At 42.7% G+C, this 21,914-nt stretch overlaps 1 protein-coding gene across 14 annotated transcripts in view; it reads right to left on the reverse strand.

The window, feature by feature from the left end:
* The window catches only part of DLGAP1 (DLG associated protein 1), a 342,691-nt gene that overhangs the window by 23,585 nt on the left and 297,192 nt on the right, over positions 1-21,914 (reverse strand). For 12 of the 14 annotated variants that reach the window (XM_064481562.1, XM_064481561.1, XM_010976379.3 and 9 more), the window contains 2 exons: positions 17,456-17,829; positions 10,785-10,876 (listed from right to left, as the gene is read on the reverse strand). In XM_064481562.1, the coding sequence (XP_064337632.1) occupies positions 10,785-10,876; positions 17,456-17,829 (466 nt within the window). The remainder of the gene's footprint in view (positions 1-10,784; positions 10,877-17,455; positions 17,830-21,914) is intronic. The other 2 variants (XM_064481564.1, XM_064481565.1) reach the window with 1 other exon arrangement.

The raw sequence follows: 21,914 nt of genomic DNA on the forward strand, positions 1-21,914 counted from the left end.
TGATGCCAAGTTCTGGGCTTTTGAAATTTGAAATGCATGAATGCCCCACCTTTAAAACTCTGGCGTACTGGAAGGAACTATGTGGCTAGGTCATGGTATTGTTAACTTGGCAAAGAAAAGAGATTGTTTGCCAAACGTACTGTTGAGGGTGGGTGCTAGGCCATGTACTACTCCCAGGGAGCTGTGAGGAGTGGGGACTGATCCAAAATTCCTGGGTTGGCAAAGGACGGATGCTTTTGACTGCCCAAGGTCTTGCCAAGTCTGTGGTCCCTGAACTGGCTGTCAGAAGATGCTGTCTCGATTTTGGCTTTTTGTTTTCACATCCTGTTTAGTTGAAAAGGCACAAATCACTACAAGCCCAAATGTTTACATATTTAAGTCACTCACGATCAAAGGGGACCTTTTGCAGCAGCTGACATTGTGCTAAAAGAGAAAACAATGCCCCTCCCACAGTCCGTGCTGCCCAGGGATGGGGCCGTGAGCTTTCTGTGCGAAGCAAGGGAGGCTTTTAAAACGCAGAATTTTGTGGAAATAGAAGGAATTTTGGTGAAAAAAGATTAATTAGGCACTTGTCTCTCTTAATGGATTGCTGGTGCTTCAACACCTGCGACTCAGTCTGCGTGTCCACAGACCCACTGGAATGGTGGCTGCCACTCACAAGCATATTTTGATGCCACCATTTCCCCCACTTGGCATTAAGAGCGTCCTGGAGGTCTGATATTGTTGTGTAACATAGTAGAACCATCTCCTTCTCTCCTGGCCGGGGATAAGAAAGGCCAGAGGCTATTATGCGAATCACCAGAATATCCGTCTGCTGAAGACTGATTAAAGAAATAGAGACGAAAAGATCTTGGCTTTCCCTTTGTGAACACACACCTCCAAATACACAGATCTGGCTCTAGACATTCACTGTTATCCAACTTCACCTGTTTGACAAAGGACGGGGTGGGGGTGGGGAAGCTGATGAGGAAGGAAAAGGCCAAAAAGGGACTTTCTACCCATTTACTCTAGGACAAGTTTTCTCCTCTAATTCCTTGGACGCTGAAGGTAAACTGTCCTAGCAGGAACAGTGACTCTCACTGGTACCGTCTCTGAATAAAGGTGCCAGCCAGTGAAGAAGTAGTTACTTAAGAAGAAGACACAGATGGAAATGTGAAAAACACACACACCGGGAAAATATCATTCTGGAGTTTTCTTGCCAGAAAACTGCTGTCAAACCAGTACCTTCTCTCTCTTATAACCACTAAAGACATATTGATTTGTCAATTTGACAATGTTAATAAATAACAGAAAAGGAGACAGTTTCAAAGCTTCCAGCTCTCCTTAATGCTTGCATTTGTGAAGACCAAAGACGATCGCTTTATAAATTGTTCCAAAATACAGCATGAATATCTACCTTTATGAAAGGCGGCTGAGTCGGGATGGGGACAGGAGGCCAGAACCTGTGTCCCACACACTTACCCACACTTATCTCTTGTTTCTGAACCCGAGATTATGACGGCAATATCGCAACCTGGAAAATATGGCGACAAGCAGAAAGGCAGGACCCAGGAGACTGGGACTACCCTTCAACTAAATGTTTCTGTCTACGCGTAATGCTACCTTAAAATTGAGGGAAGAGCTGGAATGTTGAATCAGAAAAACGTATACGTAGAAGAGGTTATTGGTGTTAATTATACCCAGCTCTCAAATTAAAAAAGTTTTTTTTTGGTGGGGGAGGTAATTAAAAGACTGATACAATTAATAATCCTCTAGCCAGAAAAAAAAAAAAAAAAAAAAAAAAGAGGAGACATATTACCAATATCCAAAATTAGAGAGGGGACATCACTACAGAGTCTATAGATATTAAAATGATATCAAAGGAATATTATGAATAACTTTTTACCAATAAATTGGATAACATGAAATAGACAAATTCCTTGAAAGACACAAAGCACCAAGGCTCAAGCAGGAAAAAAAATCAATGACCTGAATAGCCCTGAGTCTATTACAGACATTGAATTTGTCGTTTAAAACTTTCCCACAAAGTCAACTCCAGATCCAGTTTCACTAGTTAATTCAATTAAATATTTAATGAAAAGAATTCTGCCAATTCTACACAAACACTTTCAGAAAATTAAAGAGGGAAAAAATACCTCCCAACTCCTGTGAGGCTAGCATTACTCTGAGACCAAAGACAACGGAGACGTTATAAGAAAGCTGCACAGTAGCCCTGTGAATATAGATACAAAAGTATGAACTAAGCCTTGATCTTGGACTTCTCAGCCTCTAGGACTAAATTTTGCTTTTGCTTTGTTTTCTTCTCTTATTCTCTTCGTCCTTCACAGTTTTTCTCAAAACAAACAAACAAAAAAGTCCTTTGACTGCCACTTAGTTTCAGACGGTCTCAAATACAGATGTGTGTATTTTTCACCACCTTTAATCAAAAGCCAATGATGTGGATACTCAACAGGGGAAGAAAGGGGAAGCCAGTTATGGTCCACCCATATTCTTGAACACTGAGTAAGCATTAAAAGAAGTATTTGCCATGAGTTTTTAATAATGAGAAAGTTTTTGTTGTAACACTAGTTGATTTTTTAAATATTACTGTAGGTTATACACAGGATGATTTCAACAACTTTCAAGACATTCATGGAAAAAACATGGGTAAAAATATACCCCTTTATTAGTGCATGATTAATGGAAGGGATTATGGCAAATTTTATCTTCTTTCTGTAATTTATAAATTTCATTATGTATAAATACTATCTTACTTTTTAATTGTTAATTAGATTATTTAATAATACACAATTATTATAGGAAACTTAGAAAACAGTAAGTTATCTCTCTTACCTATCTATACACGCATATAATCATGGTTTTTTCAATTGCTCCGAAATCCATCAGAGAGTTATCAGTTGCCAACATGCTGCTGCTGTATCTTGTCCTCCAAGTAAATCTGCGTGCTATTTTTATAATGAAAAGAAGAATGTTCTTCCTCTTTGTGTCCACTGTTAAGAGTCTCAGAGTCACTAGTGGGCTAAGGTAAGAAAGTCTAGGTTGAACTACTGCTGAAATACAATTGTTCCTTGGGAAGAAAGGGAGGATCCCTTAGCTACCTCGCCTTAGCCAGTAGAAAGGGTTGGTTTACTAGATTTGCTATTTCTCAGCTTCAAAGGCAAGAAGACCTCATGCAAATTCCCGGGGAGCCGCCAAAAGGATGGGCGAGACTGGGGCAGGGAGCTCGAGGCCCTGGGGTGGGGCAGCAGCTGAGGCGAGCGTTCCTGGGGGAGGAGCCGGCAAGACTGGCCCGCTTCACTTAGGATCTGTCCTGCATAGCAGCAAAAATGTGCCACACGGAGCCTATCGAAGGATCCCACGAGGCAAGCTGGGAAACAGGAACTGGGGACAGAGAACTAATGTTTGATGGAGAGGAGGGGTGTCTTCATTGGCGTAAGAAAGCAACCTTGCTTCAAAACCATATGTATTCGTTGTCCCTGGCTTGATGCTGCTGTGGCATTTAAACTAGTGACCTTCAGACAGCATTCCTCTGTGCACAGTCCGCACCAGGAGGCAGCTCTGGAGAAGGGACCTGCCACATCCACCACCGATGGCTTTTTCAGGATGTGACAGCTGCTTGCAGGAAGACTGGTACCCCTCCATTCCCATTCCTTTTCTTGGAGTTGATGGGTTATCCAGGGCATTTTAGTTTTTTATTAACGAGCTATTAACTTTTCCTTTTGTTTGGAGAGGGAACACAGAAGAGCACCCTGAATTTACCAGTCTCCCTCTTAATACACGAACCCGCCAGATGGACTTTGCTATGTTAGATCTGGTTCCTAAACTGTGATGGTTCCAGAAGGTGACAATGAATCCCTTGGCCTCTTATAAAGTCTTTTCATCTTCCTCTCTCTGCTCTGTCTCTTGCTTTCTCTGGCTCTGTTTACTTTCTTTTTCTCACTTTTTGTTAGATTAATGTTGTTTATCAGTCTGTTTATTTGGGGAAGGAAGAGATGGATGGTAACGGCCATTCAATGTGAAAACAGCAATCTTGTCTTTATCGCTAGAAAATTAAAAAAAAAAAATCCTCCAGCTGTCCTTAGGAAGTCTTGTCTGCCCAATTTTATGTTTTAAGATCCTATCTAAATGAATAGCACCAGCAAAATTATAAAAATAATTATAATTAGAGACAGAAGATACAAGCAATCTTGGCCTGACAGTGGATCTCTTTTGGAAAGGTTGAAAACAATCCTTAACATCAATTTTAGTTGCTTGTTTACTTTATAGCGGTTAGCTACAAAGTGATCTTTGAAGATGGGTATGTTTTGGAAGGTTAATCACCAAAATTGGGTCTGCCAGCCTTTTGCGGGGATGAATTTAAAATAAATTACTCAGTTTACTAAAGAACTAAGCATCCTACAAACTTCAGTAATTTATTAAATGTTCAACTTTTTAACAACAGGATAAAAGTAGCTCATTTGAAGTGTGGGGGTTGCTCTTAGGTATGTCCAAATAATGTAATATTTACCATTCCTGTAGATAGACCTGTGTCAGGGTTATTACTTTGGTATATAGAGTAGTTGACTGCAGGGGAAACATTTGAAGTAAATTTGAAAAAATTAAGATGGTATTATCTTATTTTTTTTAAAAGATAACATTCTCTTTGGGGGGGGGGTAATTAGGTGTATTTATTTATTATTATTTTTAATGGAGGGACTGGGGATTGAACCCAGGACCTCATGCATGCTAGGCATGCACTCTACCACTGAGCTATATCCTCCCCTCAATATTCTCTTATTGCTTTCTTGGGACATCAATATTTAGAGAGATTCTATTTAGGTACCTAATAGAATAGGAAACACTTATATAGTGCTCCTATGTGTCAAGTATTACTAAAAGTTTTATTAATTAAACAAGGGTTTATTTACTCCTCTCTCCCTCCAAACACTTTTTTACTGTCTCTATAGTTCTGCCTTTTCCAGAATGTTGTATAGTTGGAATCATACAGTCTGTAGCCCTTTTAGAACGGCTTCTTTTACTTAGTAACATACATTCAAGTTTCCTCCATGTCTTTTTGTAGCTTGATAGCTTATTTCCTTTTTAACACTGAATAAAATTCCATTATCTGGATGTACCACAGTTGATTTATCCATTTGCCTACTAAAGGACATCTTGGTTGCTTCCAAGTTTCGGCAACTAGGAATAAAGCTGCTGCGAACATCTGTGTGCGTGTTTTTGCGTGGACTTAAGCTTTAACTCCTTTGGGTCAACACCAAGGAGCGCAGCTTCTGGATCGTATGGTAGGAGAATGTCTAGTTTTGTAAGAAACCGCCAAACTGTCTTTGAAAGCAGCTGTACCATTTTGCATCCCCACCAAAAATAAATGACAGTTAACGATGCTCCACATTCCGGGCAGCATTTGATGCTGTCACCGTTTTAGATTTTTGCTCATTTTGTGTGAGTAGCGGTATCTCATTGTTTCAATTGGCAGTTCCCAAATGACATATGACGTCGAGCATCTTTCCATGTATTTACTTGCCAGCTGCATCATCTTTGGTGAGGTGTATGTTAAGGTCATTTAGCCTTTTCTTAATCAGGTTGTTCATTTTTTTGTTGTTGAGTTTTAAGAGTTCTTTGTGTATTTTGCATAACAGTTCTTTATGAGATATGGCTTTGCAGGTATTTTCTTTCAATATGTGGCTTGTCTTCTCATTGTTGTGACATTGTCTTTTGCAGGAGTTTTCAGTTTTAATGAAATCCATCTTACCAATGATTTTTTTCATGGATCATGCCTTTGGCATTATATCTAAAAAGTCATCTCTATACCCAAGGTTACCTAGATTCTTCTTTGTTACCTTCAAGGAGTGTTATAGTTTTGTTTTTTACACTTAGGTCTGTGATCCATTTTGAGTTAATTTTTGTGAAGGGTATACAGTCTGTGTAGGTGCATATTTTGCATGTGAATGTCCAAGTGTTTCAACACCATTTGCTGGAAAGACCATCTTTTCTTCATTGTATTGTCTTTGCTCCTTTGTCCAAGATCAGTGGACTATTTTATGGGGTCTATTTCTGGGCTGTCTGTTTTGTTCCATTGATCTATTTGTTTAGTCTTTCACCAGCACCGCGTTGTTTTAATCGCCGTAGCATTATAGGAAGTGTAGACGTTGGGAGTGTTAGTCTGACTTTTCTTCTTCTTCAAAATTGTGTTAGCTATGCTGAGTCTTTTCTATCATCATGTAAACTTTAGAATCAATTTGTTAATATTCAAAAAATAACTTTCTGGGGTTTTGATTGGGATTACATTGAATCTATAAACCAAGTTAGCATTTGCTGTTTTCAGTTTCACTGATCTCTGCTCTAATTTTTATTGTTTCTTTTCTTCTGCTTACTTTGGATTTAATCGCTTTTCTTTTTTCTAGTTTGGTAAGGTGGAAACCTAGGTAATTGACTTTAGATCTTTCTTCCTTTCTAATATGTGTATTCAATACTATAAATTCCCCTCTAAGTACTATTTTTGCTGCATTCCACAGGTTTTGAGAAGTTCTATATTCATTCAGTTTAAAGTATTTTAGACTTTTTATGGAGAGATCATCTTTGTCATTTGGAAATGTGTTGTTTAACCTCCAAGTATTTTGGGGGAATTTCCAGCCATCTTTCTGTTATTGATTTCCAGTTTAATTCCAGTGTGGTCTGAGAGTAGACATTGTATAATTTTTATTCTTTAAAATTTATCAAGGTATGTTTCATAGCCCAGAATATGGTCAATTTTGGTGAACATTCCATGTGAATTTAAGAAGAAAGTGTCATCTGCTGTTGTTAGATGAAGTAGCTGAGAGATGCTGATTATACCCAGCGGACTGATGGTGCTGTTGAGTTCATTTATGTCTTTACTGATTTTTGGCTTTCTGGATCTGTCCATTTTTGACAGAGGGGGGTTGAACTCTTCCACCATTGTAGTGGCTTCATCTATTTTTCCTTGGAATTCTATCAGTTTTTGCCTCATGTATTTTGATACTCTTGTTAGGCACATAAACATTAAGGATTGCTATGTCTTTCTGGAGAACTGGCCCATTTATCATTATGTAATAGTGCTCTTTATCTCTGATAACTTTCCTTACTCTGAAATGTGCTCTGTCTGAAATTAACATAGCCATTCCTGCTTTCTTTTGATTAGTGTTATATGCTGTTATCTTTCTCCATTCCCTTACTTTTAATCTGTATGTGTCTTTATATTTAACATGGGTTTCTCGTAAAAACATATAGTTGGGTAATGTTCTTTATCTGCTCTGACAACCTCTGTCTTCTAACTGGGGTATTTAGACCATTGACTTTTACCATGATTATTGATATAGTTGGATTAGCATCTCCCATATTTGCTGCTGTTTTCTATTTGTTGCCCATATCCTTTGTTCCTACTTTTGTCTCCCACACATTACCCTCTTCTCTTGGCCTATGAGTTATACTTCCTTTTTAAAATCTTTTTAGTGGTTGCCCTGGAGTTCACACTATTCATGTTACAACTAATCCAAGTTCATTTTCAAATAAAGCTATACCACTTCAGGAGTGGTACAAATACCTTATAATAATTGAATAGCCCTAATTCTTACCTCTCATCTTTTGTATTATTGCTGTTTCTCAATTCACTTATACTCAAACGTTTAATATATTCATGTATATTGTTCCCATTATTATTTCAAATGTTAGATCCATTGAGAATAAGATAAATAAATGTTTTGATTTTATCTTCACTTATTCTTTCTCTGATGCTCTTTTTTCATGTTGATCCGAGTTTCTGACCAATATCGCTTTCCTTCTCTTTGAAGAACTTCTTTTAACATTTCTCACAAGTTGGGTCTACTGGCTACAAATCCCCTCAGTTTTTGTTTGTCTGAGGAAGTATTTTTCCCTTCTCTTTTGAAGGATAATTTCACAGAGGATAGTATTCTAGGTTGGTGTTTGTTTGTTTTTCTCTCTCAAATACTAAACATTTCACTCTATTCTTACTTGCCTGGTTCCTGAGAAAAAGTCACATGTAATTCTTATGTTTGCCCTTCAATAGGAAAGCTGTCTCTCCTTTCAAGATTTTTCTTTGGTTTTCTTTGACTATGACATGCCTAGTGTATTCCATTGGGCATTTATCCTGCTCGGTCTTCTATGAGCTTCCTGGATCTGTGGTTTGGTGTCTGACATTAATCTGGGGGCAATTCTCAGTCACTGTATCTTCAAATATTGCTTTTGTTCCTTTCTCTTTCTTTTCCTCCTGCTACTCTCATTGTACATATGTTATGCCTTCTATAATTGTCCTACAGGTTTTGGATATTCTGTTCTTTTTTTTCCAGGTTTTTTTTTTCTTAGCTTCCAGGTGTGGAAGTTCTATTGTTATATTCTTAAGCTCAGAGATTCCTTCCTCGGCCATGGCTCATCTGCTAATGAGCCCCTCAAATACATTCTTCATTTCTGGTACTGTTTTAGATCCCTAGCATTTTCTCCTTTATTCTTTTTTAGAATTTCCATCTCTCTGCTTACGTTATTCATCTATTTTTGTATGCTTTCTATGTTTTCCATTAAGGTCCTTAACATTTTAATCATAGTTTAAAAAATTCCCGATCTGGTACTGCCAGCATTCTTGTCATAGATGACTCTGGGTCGGATGCTTGTTCCATGTCTTCGAGCTGTGTTTTTACCTTTCAGAGTGCCTCATGAGTTATTGCCGAAAGATGGACATGATGTCTGGGTAAAGGGGACTGTGGTGAGTAGGGGTTTAGTACATGTGGTGGTGAGGTGGTGGGGAGGGAAGCATTCTGTGGTCCCTGATTAGGTCTCAGTCTTTCAGTGAGTCTGTGCCTTTGGACTGTGAACTTCAAGTGTTTCTCAGTTTCTCCCCGTGTGGGACAGAAGAGCTAAAGGGGCCTGGGATTGGGTATTTCCCTTCTGTCTGGTAGGCTAGGCTCTGATTAAAAACCCAGCAGATGAAGCTCTGGTAGGCAGACTGTGTTAAGAATAGGATGCTCTGGCATATTTCAGAATAGTTCCTTCCCCTCTCTCTCTGCCAGAAATACAGGGGAATTTTTCTCTGATATTCCCTGTGAGGACCTGGTAGAGCTTCTGCAGGGAAAACTCATGGAAGTGTGGAGACTCCCTTTAACTGGGCCCCCCTAAAAATTACAGCTCGTCCTCACTGAGTGGCCAGCTCAGTTTTTCAACCCTGGTGCTGGGTCCCTTGGGGGTTTCTCTTGGGGGTGTCTGCTCCAGGAAGTTGTGGTTCTCTGTGTCTGCCTGTCTATCCAGTATGGGGGGCAGTGATTTGCCCTGTGACCTCACTTCTCTGACTGACGTAGGAAAAGTTGCTGATTTTTCGGTTTGAACAGCTTTTTACTTGTTGTTAAAGACAGAGGAGTGACTTCTAAGCTCCCTACCTGCAGGGCCAGAGTCAGGACGATCTCCTTTTTACACATAAAGAAACCAAGGCACAAAGATATTTAGTAGTTTGATCAAGGCCAACCAGCCAGTACAGGGGCAGAGCCAGGATTTGAATCTAGGAGCGTTGGCCCAAGAGTCTGTGCTCTTAACCAAGACATCACTGAGGAAAATAAGGTGGGTTGGTGGGGGTACCACTATCAGTAAAATACAGTGCCATCCATCATGGTCCTCATAGTTTGGCTGGGAAACTCACATACCTCTCTGGATGAGATCCTCACTTGTAAAATAAATGTGCTGATCTCAGAAGTCCCTTCCAACTTCTGGATTCTGTGATCTTCTCAAATGCTAAATTTCCCACTTCTAGATACTAAGACTCTAAAGTAAGCTTATGTTGAAAAGCAATCTAAAGAAACCGGTGATTCGGGATGACGACGTGGAATCTTCTCTTCCTCCTACTCCTCATTCATTCATCGCTCACCAAACACATACTCAACATGAAACACTATTAAGTTCTAGAAATAAAGACAGGAATAAGTCCTCTTCTCTTAAAAAGTCTCTGGTCTAAAATAGGAAGGCGTTTTGAAGAGGAATAATTTGGCCGTACAACAGCGCTTCACACAGTGGTTTGCACGTGTGCACGTGACGGCTTCTTCCACCGTCAGGACGGGGAAACGCCCCTCCTCTCCTCTTGTGTTCTTGTGTCTGGGCCAGGAATACAACTGACACAAGACAGATTAACAAGAGAAAAAGCAGCGCATTTAATTTGTGTGCACAGAGGTCTCATAGAGACGGGACCTGAGAAGTGGCCAAAGCAGGTAGCGTTTATGCTTCTTAGACAAAGAAGCAATAAATTTGGGAGGAATTGACAGGACAAGGAAACTTAGGCGTGGGTGGTTAATTAGTAAGGGATTCAAGCAAACTTTGGGCTTGGGGAGTAAGTTAGTAAAGAAGTAACAAGTGTACAGGCTTCCTAGCCCTGAATTCCCTGCCTCTGGTGATAAGGATGCCCGCCTACCCCGCAGTACAAGGAGGGCACTTTTCTTTTGGGAGATTAATTTCCTGCTTTCAGGGAGAAGGAAAGGAGGGTAAAAGTGTCCCTCTTGCATTGACTGTTCCTTAAATAATTTTAATTCAAAGCAATCGACATGCCACTGAGGCATCTTTTGGGCCCCAGTACTACTATTCTAGCTGAAATTTAAATGGAGTGCTCTCCAGCATTAAAGTAGAGGAAGGTGTCTGCTAACACTGACACAGGCTTACGCTCTAAATGCTCCTAACAGTTAATGGAAAATATCAGGGAACCTTGAAGGTTTATTACGGGGGAAAGTGCTCGCACCATACTTGCCACCATCAAGACGGCAGAGGATGAGTGCCTGTGGACTCACCATTTCTCCTCTTCTACTTGAACTCCTACGGACTGGAACTTACTGGGCGCCTTATTTTCCCCTGGTTTGTCAGGTTCCTCAGCGTCATCCACCTGAAGAAATAAAAGCAGAGGTGCTCTGTTCTAGTTCTCCTGCTTGAAAAACAAAGTCACGTTTCATTACAAACATCTCTGGTATTACTGGAATGTTTGTGATGTGTAACCTTTCTGTTCACTATTTGTGTATTTGATGAGCCCCTCACTACATTGTTAGCATGCGTTTTGACCCTGATTCCAGTGAAGTGCAGTTTTGTTCACTCCCAAGCTGCCTGGTCAATGTCCATGGTTCCTCCGTAGACGTGTGAGGACGTACTTACCTGTGAGTGCTGTACTAGAAGGGAGCACCTCGTGGGATTGTGTTTTTGAAAGATTTGATTTTGCAGATAACAAAATACAAAAAAAGGAAGAAATTTCACTTTATCATAGTTAGAATTGTTGACATCAGGAGATTTAGCTATTAACCTTATTAAGATAAACTATAGAGTATCTTCATTTTGTTCCCCTTAAGTTAAGGAATTGGCTTGGATATCACTCCATCGCTTCTAAACAGCTTTGTAAATCTTATGGTTTACATGGAAAATGTGTTTATATATAACTGAGAGCTTATGTGACACATGAGGCCCAAACCCAAATTTAAAATAAATCTCAAGGGGGCAGGGGGTGGGAAGAGATAGACTGGGATTTCAAAATTATAGAACAGATAAACAAGATTATACTGTAGAGCACAGGGAAATATATACAAGATCTTATGGTAGCTCACAGAGAAAAAAATGTGACAATGAATATATATATGTTCATGTATAATTGAAAAATTGTGCTCTATACTGGAATTTGACACATTGTAAAATGATTACAAATCAATAAAAAATGTTGAAAAAATAAATAAATCTCATGACTCTTCAGAGCAATTAGATTTATTCCTCTTTTTCCTCTATGTTTTTAATAAATTATTTTTTTAAATATGAAAGCAATTTAATGTAAGTTTTATCATTTGTCTTTTAAATTTTGTCCTTCATTGCAGAGGATCTGAAATTACTCTGCAGTCAATCTAGCTTTGATAGTTTGGAAAGGCCTTCTTTTCCCTGAGCATATTTTTATTTAGTTTTTAAATTTCAGCTTTATTCCCCAAGGGGGTGCAAGGTCCACCTGCAATATCAAGTGGATGCGTGGAGTGAACGGAGCAGACTCCTGCTCCGATTCCCTGCTCCAAAAGTCCGTTTAATAGACTGTCCTCGGACAGAGAACGCGGAAAACTACTGACCACGCTTGCTAGAGAACGGGAAGGCAGCCTTGAGCCGGGGCACTGGCAGAGCGGGCACGGACACCACTGCAGCGAGGTTTTGGTGGCAGCAGAGAGACGGGCTCCCTCCCAAACACACCAGGGGCAAGCGGGCATTTACATCCGGGGGGCGAGGTAGGGGTCAGTGGGTAAAAAGCACTAAGAAAACACATCAAGATTAAGAGGGGGTTCTGGCTGGCCTGATGTAACATTTAGGTTAGGTCTGAAGGCAGGCCAGGGGGCTCAGACGTCACCTGAGGATGGTGGGGGAGTGAAGAACCCATCAGGTGCCGAGGGAGATGCGGTATCAGGGGCTGGGGATTCGGGTAAACTCAGTAAGACTCTCACTAAAACCAGGCGATGCAGGAGGGACACATAAACACACAAGCGGAGGTCTGGCTTGGAAGAGAATTTGGGAGCATGACTAGAGTGTGCTTAAGGAGAAACTCTGACAATACGATCTTCACAGTTTTTCTTTACTGTAAGTCAGCTGACTGTGAATCAGAGATGATGCGACCTTTTTATTTCTCAGATCCCTCTTTCAAATCATACTAACGATTCATTTTGTTTGCATCGTTCTAATTAGTTCACTCAGCTTGGCCGAGGCAAGTTTTGCCATTTGCAGCTGGACTTCTCTCTTCAGACAGGACATAGAATGTACCTCAGCATACCTGGGCATGTAGTAAAGGAAGTGCAGTCTCAAAGAGGTTTATCTTTAGCTCAGAGAATGCGGAAGCAATGGCATGCTACACGATATGAAAGAGTGAGCTTAAAGCTCTTTGCGGTTGTTTCGCAACGTGAATTAAATGGAAATAGATGGACGCCACAATCTAACATCTGGAGGAGTTATGGTCTGAAGCTGGTATGTGAAACTCATTTGTAGTTGAAATTACTCTTGAGAGACTAAAAGTTGGTGTAACCGACTGCTGCCACGGGCCACGGCGGGGGAGGGGGACAGGAGTCAGAGGTAGGAAGAAGGGGGAATTCATTCTTTGCTCTATGTACTTTTGTACTGTGTGAATCCTTTACAGCAATACTGTATGCATGTAACTTTAAGAAAAAAACCAAAAAAATTTACCATGAATGTTACCCTTGACTTTTTAGAAGACATAAAGCTTCGCTCTAAATCCAAAGCAGCTAGTTACCTGCACCATCCCAGGACTAGAACACCAGAAAAAAACACCAGATAAAGTAGTTGACTTGAGTTTTGGAGACATCTTCTTTAAAAATACATATTTTAAAATATTCTAGAATCATCTTTAGTGCTGTGAGAGGCTCCCACTAAAAGACCATGGTCGAGGAGAGCATAGCTTAGCATGCATGAGGTCCTGGGTTCAATCCCCAGTACCTCCATTAAATAAATAAAATAAAATAAAATAAAATAAAATAAAATAAAATAAAATAAAATAAAATAAAATAAAATAAAATAAAATAACTAAATCTAATTACCCCACCACCACCACCACCAAAAAAAGGAAAAAAAGGAACATGGGAGCCAAGACTTCACACCCACCACACCCATCTTGGGCTATTTACCGCACATGCTCAGTGGGGGAAATAGCACAGTATTTATTATTTGGATAAAGTGCCTTGTTCTGGTGACTTCCCCGTTGTCCAGAGGCTCCAGGCCCATCTTCTAGACCCAGCTGCTCTGTGGCACAGGGGCCGGGACTCTGCACACTGCCCTCCCCAGCCTTTCCTGCCGGCCCCCCTCCGGTTAGGGTCTAACAAAGGAGGGTAGGACGAGGGGCTTCCTTCCTGCTTCCACCCCCTGCTGGCAGCTGTGGCTCAGCTCGGCCCCCCGGACAGCCCGACAGCCGGTGCGCCAGCTGCTCCCTTGGACGTCCCGGCACCAGCTGGCCACGCTCATCTCAGCGGTGGGAGGCCACCACGGGTCTCTCCTCGGTGTTCCTGAATTCTGGTCACCCTGCCTTTCCCCTTCTGCTCCGTAGTCCGAGGCGGGTGACTGCGTACTGCGCACCTCCACGGCTCTCTCAGCCTTCCCATCCCTGGAGAACCAATTTTGTGCATTAAGCCACTTCTGTTTGAGAAACAAGTGTAGCTTCTGTTTTCTGGAATGGGATTCTAACCGATTCCATACGGCTTACATTCATGCAAGTTAAAAATGCTTGGGATGTCAACCAAAGGAGGAGGCTGACGCCTTCCACTCTGTGGTTTCAGAATTACCCAGGGAAGCTCTTTTTGAAAGCATGCCAGCTATTTCCCTTAAGAACTGCGATGCTCAAGGCACGGACAAAGGGAGAGAGAAAGGAAGTGGGGGTCACCAGGATGAGACTGGAGGGTGTTGTACTCTGTGCCAGGCCTGCCCCACACACCCAAACTCACAGTTTATTTGCATCAAGGTGTTGTCATCTTCTTAAGCTTTAGTCACTGCATGTAAATTTATCTCTGTGACTTTAACCTCCTGGTTAGACCCAAATAGTGACGAATGTCACCTCTCCTACATAGTAACGTAGGCTCATCTACTTAACTTTATGAAGAGGCATTCAAAAATTTTAAAGACGTTGCAGGGTTAATTCAATCTCTGTCCTGAAAACAATGGAGAAAGCCCTTGGCAGATGATACAGTTTTGGAGGTTTTGGCTAATCAGAATTTTAAAGGAGGCTAATGCTGACAGTAATAACGAAGCCCAATAGTTACGGGGCCCTCAGTGTGCCAGGCACTGTGCTTCGAAGCTCACACGCACTGCACCAGTCAGTTTTCATTACCGCCTCTAACGCACCCACTGAACAACAACTGTTATTGCTCCCATTTTCCAGGCGAGGAAACCAAGAACTACTAAGGACTTGGTCTAAGTTCACACAGGTTGGAAATCATTATCATATAAACTTTAGGTATGGGCTTAATTTTAAATGTTGGGAAAGACTTGGAAACTCTGACCCTAAAGAGGGAACGTGTGAGAAGGATTCCAGGGCCCTAGTATCACATATTTGGTGGATTAGGATCTAAATTAGATTATAGTGTAATGAATTTGATGACTATTTTGTATTCTAAATTTTAATTTACTTGTTATTTTCCATTGAAGAAGTAGCATAATGTGGTCACATTAGCTGTCAAAGTACAATCTGAGCTCTGTCAGCATAAGCTGTGTGACCTTGGGCAAGCTACCTAACTTCTCTGTGTCCTCATTTCTAGGGCAGGGATAATAACACCACCTATGAGGGTTGCTACGGGGACTGAATGAGTTAACAATAAGGCGTGCAGTGCGCTCATATAATTTCTGTAGCTGTGAACACTGATGGGAGGAGGATTAAGAACAATTCTTTTGCTCAGTAAAATAGCCAAATATCCAGAGAGTAGGGTGGTCTCTGAAACAAAGGCATTCTCCCCAGCTTGATTTGTGAATTTCAGAGTAGTTCCATCTTCCTGGGCGAAAATAATGATCATAAAAGTCGGACAGCACATAGTTTATGGATGCTTCATTCTAAGCACTATTTGGAGAGTAACCTGTAAGACCAACCAGCAGAGCTGGGAGGTGATTAAGGTAGATTCACAAAAGCTTTTAAATAAAACAAACAGTAAGACTGATAAATAATTACCTTGAAAATACATTGTTGAGTGGAAAAAGGCAAGATATAGAATATGTGAGTTATATGCTGCTAAAAAGGAAATAAATAAAATATATATTTGCTTGAATAGACACAAAATGTCCATGCTGGGAAATGCAAATATTGGTTACACAGATTCTTCTCCGGAAAGAGAACTAACTGGTTATTGACTAGCGAGTCACTGTCTACCTTTTTATAACTTTTGAATTTTGACCCATAGGAATATACATCCATTGAAAAAAATAACATACAGAAAAAATCCCAAATTGAATGTTAAGGAAATAGAAACTAACATGACTGGGTGCCAGGTAGGAAGGCGGATTTTTTGTGTAGGGGCGGGTAAAACAGACATAATATAAAATTCTCCACTTTAACCCTTTTAAAGTGTATGGTCCGAGGGGATTTAAGTACATCCACATTCTTGTGCTACCATCATCACTCTCCATCCCCAGAATTTTTTCATCTTCCCAAATTGAAACCCTACAGGAAGCTGGGTTATGAAAACTCAGTCTTCAAAACAATCCCGCGTAGGTTACACGAGAACACAGGCTCAGAAGGTTCAGTAATTTGCCAGGACAGCACAGAGGATCAACCTCTGCTCTTCCCCACTCCTCAAAGTCCTCTGGGAGGTGGGTGGGAATTAGCTTCTGGGAGAGGGGTCGGGGTGAGCGTGGGTGGGGGCTGGCTTCAGGCCCGTGCCTCCTGCTGGGTCACTTGGTCCCAAGTACCAGTGCTACAAGGTTTTAGGAAACTTTACAATTCATGCCGTGTTAACCCGTAGGTTATAAAAAAGCATTTGACTCATTGCTACTAGAGAAAGTTTAATTGCCTTTCAAAGTGGACTCCGCAGAGTGGACGGGGAACATAAATCATCGCTGTGAAAACGTACCCCGCACCTGGCTCTTAGCTGTGCCTCAGAGTTGGTTCAGCGTGGAGATATTTATTGGATGTCACATCAGGGAGTTATTATTCAAAGGGCACTGCAGGATGGTACAGCACAGCAAAGACGGGGGGTAAGAATGACTTCCCCACTCACGGAAGGAGGTTTGTGGCAGGGGAAGCCAAGCCGACCCGATGGAAAAACAAGCATCAGTTTGATCTTAGCTCCAGGCAGCAGAAAACAGGGTCCTGAACTGAGAAGCCTGCAGAATTATCTACCTCTTTTATGAAACGCACGATTAAATAGCCCACAGTTACGCAGAACCCGGTGCCCAGTCCTTGCTCAGGTTGCTGTGATGTGAGTTACTGCTCTCCACGCGGTCCGTCCCTCTGGTCTCACTCGCCCTCACTCCCACGTCCGTGAGAAGTGGTTCGCATTTTTGTTCTCATAAGATAACTCAATAGCGATGAACACACTATCATGCAACCCCAAACCCAGGCTATGCTTGGATGTCCACTCCTTTTGTGGGAATCAAAATGTGCTGTAGGAATTGAGAGCACTTTGTTTGATTGTGTCCACGTTTAATTACCCTCACCTTGTCTCACACATTCAGTTTTGAAAACAAAACTAAAAGCTGCTAATCAACTATACTTCAATTTTTAAAAAATGGAATCTTTGGGAAGAAAAAAGAGGCCAATAATGTCGATCGATAAAACACCTTCATAATTTTAAAAAATGACATGTAACAACATAGAGGAGTCCAGAGCCAGTAATCTGAGGATCTGGTCCTACAGTACCCACATTATCCAAAATGGCAAGATGACGAATCTTCCAGAAAAAACAAAAAAAGGTCCTGTTTCTTTGTTTGGGTTGCTATTTCAAATGGCAGAAAAGGAGGCTGTTACCTGTATCCCGATGGACAGGCATCGATTTTTCTTAAAGTGATCCTTCTTCCTGTCGTCTGTAGTGACGGTGGTGATGGCGGTCGTGGTGGTGACGGTGGCAGAGTTGTTGCCCACGTGTTGACTCGCAGGGCCATGGATCTGGGCGTTGGCGGCCTCGATGGCGGCTGTCAGAGCCTTCATACTGTCCAGGCTCTCCGTGGAGTTGCTCAGTCCAGACTGGCTGATAATATCGCCCCGCGGGCCCTGTCCGTCCATGTAAGCATCCTGGGCCGACTCTGTGCTACTCTGGGCTGTGATAGAAATGAAAGGTTTCGTGGTAGTTCTGGGTGGGACTGGAGGTGGTGTCTTCTTATATGTTGTAATGCAAGATGACACTGGAAGACAGCGAAAACAAAGACACTGATTTCTGCATGGGTTTTACCTTCCGATACCATAACTGACATCCACGGGAAATCAGGGCCCATGAAACACACCGAGACATTGAACGTGGAGACGGGTCTGTTGATAGACTCAGTGAGATCCCCGCCTGGGGGGAGGTTTGGGCCTTCTATCAGGTGACACCCCCCCAAGATTGAGGGGGAAGGAGACTGGGAAACACCAGTCTCTGAGATGGAATGTTCTGAAATGGAGATTAACGTGAAACGACTTAAGACAGGCGTGACCAGCCATGTGTGGGAAACTTCCCAGGCCATAGTGCACCCTGAGAGATAGTGTCTGACACGGATGAGCCCGGGGCGGGGCTCTCTGCCTTCTCAGGAAAATATTAACCATAGCTAATGTTGGACAAACTAACACACTGGAGAAGATTCTGGTGGTTGATAAAGAACATTGGAAAAAGAAGGACAGCAAAGAGGTGAGCTGTGTGTTATCATCCTAAGAGCAGCACAGAGTGCCTGGGGGGCGGGGCAGGGGGTCCTGCAGGGCAACTGGACCAGCCCGAGGGTCTGAATCTGCTCAGTGGGGCGTCCCTCTTGGGGACACCAGCTGGGGCAGCCTCCAGCCCCTCTCTCCAGCCTTCTGAGGATAACCCTAGGGTCTTGAAGAAGCTTTTACACACTGGTTTTCAGCTTTCCATTTGTGGAGCAAGACGTAGGAAAATACAGATCAAAAAGAATTAAGTTTCCAAGTGGGAACAGCTGGCTGGTAAAGAACAATTCCTTAACCAGCTTTCTAAAGACTCGTCTAGGGGAGGAGGGTATAGCTCAGTGGCGGAGTGCCTTGGTGTACACCAGGTCCTGAGTTCAACCCCCAGTGCCTCAGGTCATAAAAAATAATAATAATAAAGACTTTTGTTTAGTCCCCTTAAAATAATTCAAACTATTGTGTTTCCATCACTTTCTCCTCCGCCTCATTCCCCTCCCCATCCCCACCCCGTTCCCACTCACAGCTGCTGGGACTGTTAACACGGAACTAGCTAGTCCCGACCACGCGAGTCCAACTAGTTATCTACGGTTGGTTCTAGCTGCCACTGGGGCCATCTCGCTGAAGGAAATACTCGCTTCAATATTTAGGATGTTTCCTGAGGCCACTCTATAATGAACAATAAACAGGAGGGTCCTGTTTCACCGTCCTGTGATTTGGAGTGATTTCCTTAACCACAAAAGATACGAAACAGAAATGGACAGAAACGTCTGGCTGCTTCCCAGGGACTGGCGCAGACTTGGAGGAACAGAAAGGCACAGATGTCACAGGACAGTATCATAGGAGCTCCGGAGCTGGGGGCGCCGTAAACCACAGAAAAGTAGCCAACTCTCAGTTACCTGGGCTGGCCGAGGGCCGCCCCAGGAAAAACCTCCATCTCAGCTGTGTACGAATCACACATCTCTCAGCGTGAACAGAGCTCAGTCATACACACTCCAGCCTCCGCAGTTTTTAGCTCAGGCGCCTGAGAGTGGAGGCTCAAGGCTCCCATGGGAACAGAGCTGGGAGAGCGCCTGGCTCGGATTCTCCTACCAGCCACCGGGAAGCCTCTGGCTGAGGATGCAGACACGCTCAGGGGTGCTGCTTCACCTCACTCGACTGAGTTTCATGCACCGTAACCACTGCGGAGCTGCCCTCTGCTTCCCAGGAAGTTGTAAGGGGTGATGCCAGCCAGAGTGGGCGGGAGGCGGAGGGACCATCATTCGCATAGAATCAGTCTGTCTATTCAAATCTAAGAAACGAGGACATTTTAGGACTTGTCTCCTAAGACAAGTCTTTGTAGAGTGAACTCATTATTTTGTTCTAAATGGATTCTCAGGACGTTCGGCCCAACCATATTCCGAAGAACTTAATATTCTTCGTCAAACGCCTGATCTTTGGGGTTATTTACTGCTTGTTGTTAGCCACCCCTGAATTCCCCTTTCGGTGTGGAGAATCAAAGCTGGACAATATAGCCAAATATAGTATCATTCATTTGCTGTGATTTAGTTAAAATCCTGCCACGGTGAGATATATGTGGTATAGGCGGTAAGGACGAGGTTGTGGGGAGGAGGGGGTGTCACCATTATTTCCAGTGAAATGGCAGGATTGGCTACACACACCCCCTGGGGGCCAAGTGCAATTTGGCGCCATCTGGTGGCTGTTACCGCCTCTTCATTGTCAATAGGGATCATTCTGGGGACTGGGATCAGTGGGGACTTGGGAGACAGTAGCGCAATGCTAGGTTAGTCTGGGCAGGGAGGAGCCTGGGGACATGGCTTTCCCACTGGGCTGGCCCAGTCCCATGCCCAAAGGAGGTAAGAATTTGAGATGGCTCCAAATACAGGACAGGAACCACCTCCTTGTGGTTACATCACAGGGGCTTCACTCTGAGATTTTCCTGCTGTGTGGAGGGAGAGTGGCACAAGTTTGCCGGAGTCCTTGGAGTCAGACTCACAGCAGCACCCTTGTCAGTCATCAAACAAAATTTAAAAGGAATTCAGATCGTTAAGCTTGCCCTTTGGAGAAGAGAGGAGACCCAGCACACCGCGCACACTGCTCCCCACCCCTGCCGCCTCGCGCCCCAGGCCCCCGCCCCGGGGCCTGCGCAGAAACCCAGACAGCCCGGGCCCCCGGGCTCTCCCGGCACCACTTGTTCTAAGCTCAGAACACTTCCTTCTCTCTTAAAAAACATTTTTTTGAAGAAATTTCTACTCTCATGGTTCAGCACCATGACTGATTTAGAATCCACTAAGGATGGAGCCAGGAAGCATGGGGCAGGGTGAGGCCCAAGGTCAGCGAAACACGAGTTAATAAATCTTGTCTGGTCAAGACAGAAAGAGAAAACGAGGGCCTTCCATGCAGTAAGTGAAACACTTCACTTGTTCAAGAGGAACATTCTCCAAAAAGCTGATTTAAAAACACAAGTGCTCCTTTTATTCAAGTGGAAACTTGAAAAAGAAATGTTGTTTTAATCATGATAATCGCTTTCCTTTGTCTGATATGTTTATTTGTTCATTTCAAATACATTGATTTTTTTTTTTTCTCCTTCTTTGGGTCCTGGGCATGTGCCACCCCAGCTCAAAGTCGGCAGAAAAGACGCCTATCCATTTATAAAAAGAGTCAGCAAGCGCATGTTCCCAGATTTCAGTGTCATTACTTCCGTTCAGATAATACCGTCATGCATAGAGAGACCAGAGACCGGGCTTTTACGTTGGAGTTAAGACGTTATTTAAAAAGAGAAGACGAATGCATAGAGAAAAAAAATGAGAACAAGTTCCTAGCCTATTTCAGCTTCTAGCTGATGCTGCAATATTTTTTCTATTTGCATAGGAAGATAATGCTAGCGCTGAAAGCTCAGGAAACACTGGGCCAGGAGTTATTTTTTTCTGGAGTGCTGAAGACTTACTGGAAAAGCATCTAGACTCTCCTACTCTGGTTAGCCTTGGTATGTCAGGTGACATGCAGCAGATGTCGGTTCAAACCTACTTTTTATATCTTCTCATTAATATGCACTCCCTGGCTGAGCTGATGGGTCACGTACTATAAAGCTATGTTAAGGAGTACTTAGCAGTTCCTGGTTACTGAACTTTAGAAACGCTTTCAAATACGAGAACGAGCCTGTAAGGAACTACAAATAAAACCACGAAAGGACAATGAAAGAATTCCAAAATAGACACATCCACGGAGTCACGCAGTAGTCAAACACCGCCTTGCTGATGTAAACAAGTTGTCCTAGGTTGTTCTTAACCGCAAAGCAGGCTGTGATTTGATCCGCCTTCACTAGTGGCAGGAGTCTACACGGAAGTCACGGTCAGAGCAACCTTGGATTTGCAGTGAGTTGTAGCAGACGGTTTGCTCTCAGTCCAGACCACCAGAGACACAAGGGCTGCCTGCAATCATAGTCTAGTTTCTGTGAGGGTCAGAGGTCTCCTGATTTGAGTGAACTAGTCCAGCCGAACAGCAGTGTAACAAGCCCTCAAAAGGAAGTGCTTTACTCAAAAAGAGATTTAAAAGATGGACCGGGGTTAACAGTAGGATGCTGGAACTAGCTCTTATC

This window comes from Camelus dromedarius, chromosome 32 (genome assembly GCF_036321535.1).
Source record: "Camelus dromedarius isolate mCamDro1 chromosome 32, mCamDro1.pat, whole genome shotgun sequence".
Taxonomy (NCBI): domain Eukaryota; kingdom Metazoa; phylum Chordata; class Mammalia; order Artiodactyla; family Camelidae; genus Camelus; species Camelus dromedarius.